This window comes from Habropoda laboriosa, unplaced genomic scaffold (genome assembly GCF_001263275.1).
Source record: "Habropoda laboriosa isolate 0110345459 unplaced genomic scaffold, ASM126327v1 scaffold2, whole genome shotgun sequence".
Taxonomy (NCBI): domain Eukaryota; kingdom Metazoa; phylum Arthropoda; class Insecta; order Hymenoptera; family Apidae; genus Habropoda; species Habropoda laboriosa.
The window spans coordinates 4,003,429-4,005,536 of record NW_017100190.1 but is presented as its reverse complement, the minus strand read 5'-3'; the positions used below and the strand labels follow the sequence as shown (position 1 = coordinate 4,005,536).

Below are 2,108 nucleotides of genomic sequence, written 5' to 3'. Positions count from 1 at the left end.
TATAAGGTACTAATAATTAGAAAAAATATTTGTAATTTTTTATTTATTTATGTTTATATAATTTCTACATGTTTAGATAATTCCTATATAGTATTTTAATATGTTATAAATATTTCTTAGGTCTATCTTCAATTACCAAATCTATCACCAATAAAAGATGGTATTATTGGTGATCCTATGCCTAATATTACTTCTGCAAAGAGGTCGGTTGCTCTGAAGATGTGCATAGAATTACATAAAATTGGTGCAATTACTGATAATTTGAAACTAAACCGAATGAAACCAGTAACAGAAAACATGAATTATTTATTTCCAAACTGGATAGATGAACACGAAACAGAAGACACTGCAATAATTGGAAGATACCAAAAAAAAAGATCTTATAAATTACAAGTAAAACAAAAACTTATTACTTATTTATTAAAATATAGTAAATGTAAACGTTACTATTATACAATTACAATTTGAACATTATTTATAGTTTCCACCAGCATTATATGGTGCATTCCCTCTTCCAGTAGTGACACTATATCTTCATCTTCTTCATGCTAAACCCAACTATTCTGTATCAAATGATGATAATCGACATTTGGTACTTTATAATTTGTTACATAATGATTCAGGTTTTGGAATACTTTCTACAAAACAAATGCCAGAGGTAATAATTTATACTTCTTTCATAGTTTTTATAAGGAGAATTTTATACACTATACTCTTATTATAGATACCATCTTTTCCAATTTTTATGAGAGTTGGTGAATTAAATGTCGACGTTAAAATAAATTACACAACATTACATTTATCTAAAGAAGAAATTGGTTATCTCAAAGTTTTTCATACTTTGATATTTAATGAAATTGTACCAATTATAAAATCTTTTATGGTGTTTGATAATTATAATCTCGATAATTGTTTTTTAATTGTACCAGGTAGGTAAAAAATTTATGATTAGTTATGAAATAATAGTTTTTCTTTTAGTGTAAGAAGTTCTTAAAAAATTTCTTCTATTTGTAAATGAAGTACGTTCACTTGTAATAATATTTATTGTAACATAGTGGTATAAGTTTTACATAAATAATGCTTGTTTTAAATTATAACTTTTTAGTTGATGAAGACAAGAACATAAATTGGAAAGTTATAAAGCAATATAATTGTATTAGACATATTTCACCACCAGTTCCTTTTCATTTTGAAAAGGATTGTAATGATTATGAACTAGCATTAGTTATGCCCAATTATAGAGCTTCCTCAAACATGTACATTGTTACTAAAGTTTGTGACGATCTAACGCCAAAATCATGTTTTCCAAACGATGATTTCTTTACATATGCCGATTATTATAAAGAAAAGCATGATTTGGTAATAAATGATTTATCCCAGCCTATGCTTGAAGTAAAAGCAATATCAAACAACATTAATTATATAATACCTAGGTAATATGAATATATATATTTTTTTACATGTTTTTAATAAAACTAAATTCATATTTAAATTTTTATGTTCTACATATAGGCAAATGCAAAGTGAATCAAAGAAGCATAGATGCATAGATTCGTTAAAAAATTTTAGAGAACATTTAGTTCCAGAGTTATGCAGTAAAATTAACTTCCCAGCTTTATATTGGCTTAAAGCAACATTATTACCATCTATTTTGCATAGAATTTCACAACTTTTAATTGCAGAAGATTTAAGATACACTATTGCAACAGAAATTAAATTAGGATCATTATCAAATAATAATAAATGGCCTCCTCTATTATTAACTGGTGAAGAGGAGGAAGAAGTTGGGGAAGAATCTGTTGAACCTTTATTAGACATTCCTTCTATAGAAAATGTTGACAATTTACAATCAGAACAGACTTTAAATGAAAGAGAAACAGATAGTATGTAATTATTTCTTTATTTTACAGCTAATTTCTTAATTACAGCTAATTAAATATGCCTATGTGTTACTTATATTTTACCATTTTTATTCACAAATATTACTATTGTTTTCATAAAAACTTTTTTCTAAAAAATTATTTGTTTTTATAGTATTAAACATAGAATTGTGTGATTATCCATGGTCAAAACATGAAGAACCTCCAAATTTGTATAGGAATATTAAT

At 25.4% G+C, this 2,108-nt stretch overlaps 1 protein-coding gene across 1 annotated transcript in view; it reads left to right on the top strand.

The window, feature by feature from the left end:
* LOC108579884 (endoribonuclease Dicer) overlaps positions 1 to 2,108 on the top strand; it is a 7,989-nt gene that overhangs the window by 3,052 nt on the left and 2,829 nt on the right. The window contains 6 exon segments of the mRNA XM_017943504.1: positions 121 to 393; positions 482 to 658; positions 725 to 929; positions 1,106 to 1,433; positions 1,513 to 1,883; positions 2,035 to 2,103. Of these exon segments, the coding sequence (XP_017798993.1) occupies positions 121 to 393; positions 482 to 658; positions 725 to 929; positions 1,106 to 1,433; positions 1,513 to 1,883; positions 2,035 to 2,103 (1,423 nt within the window).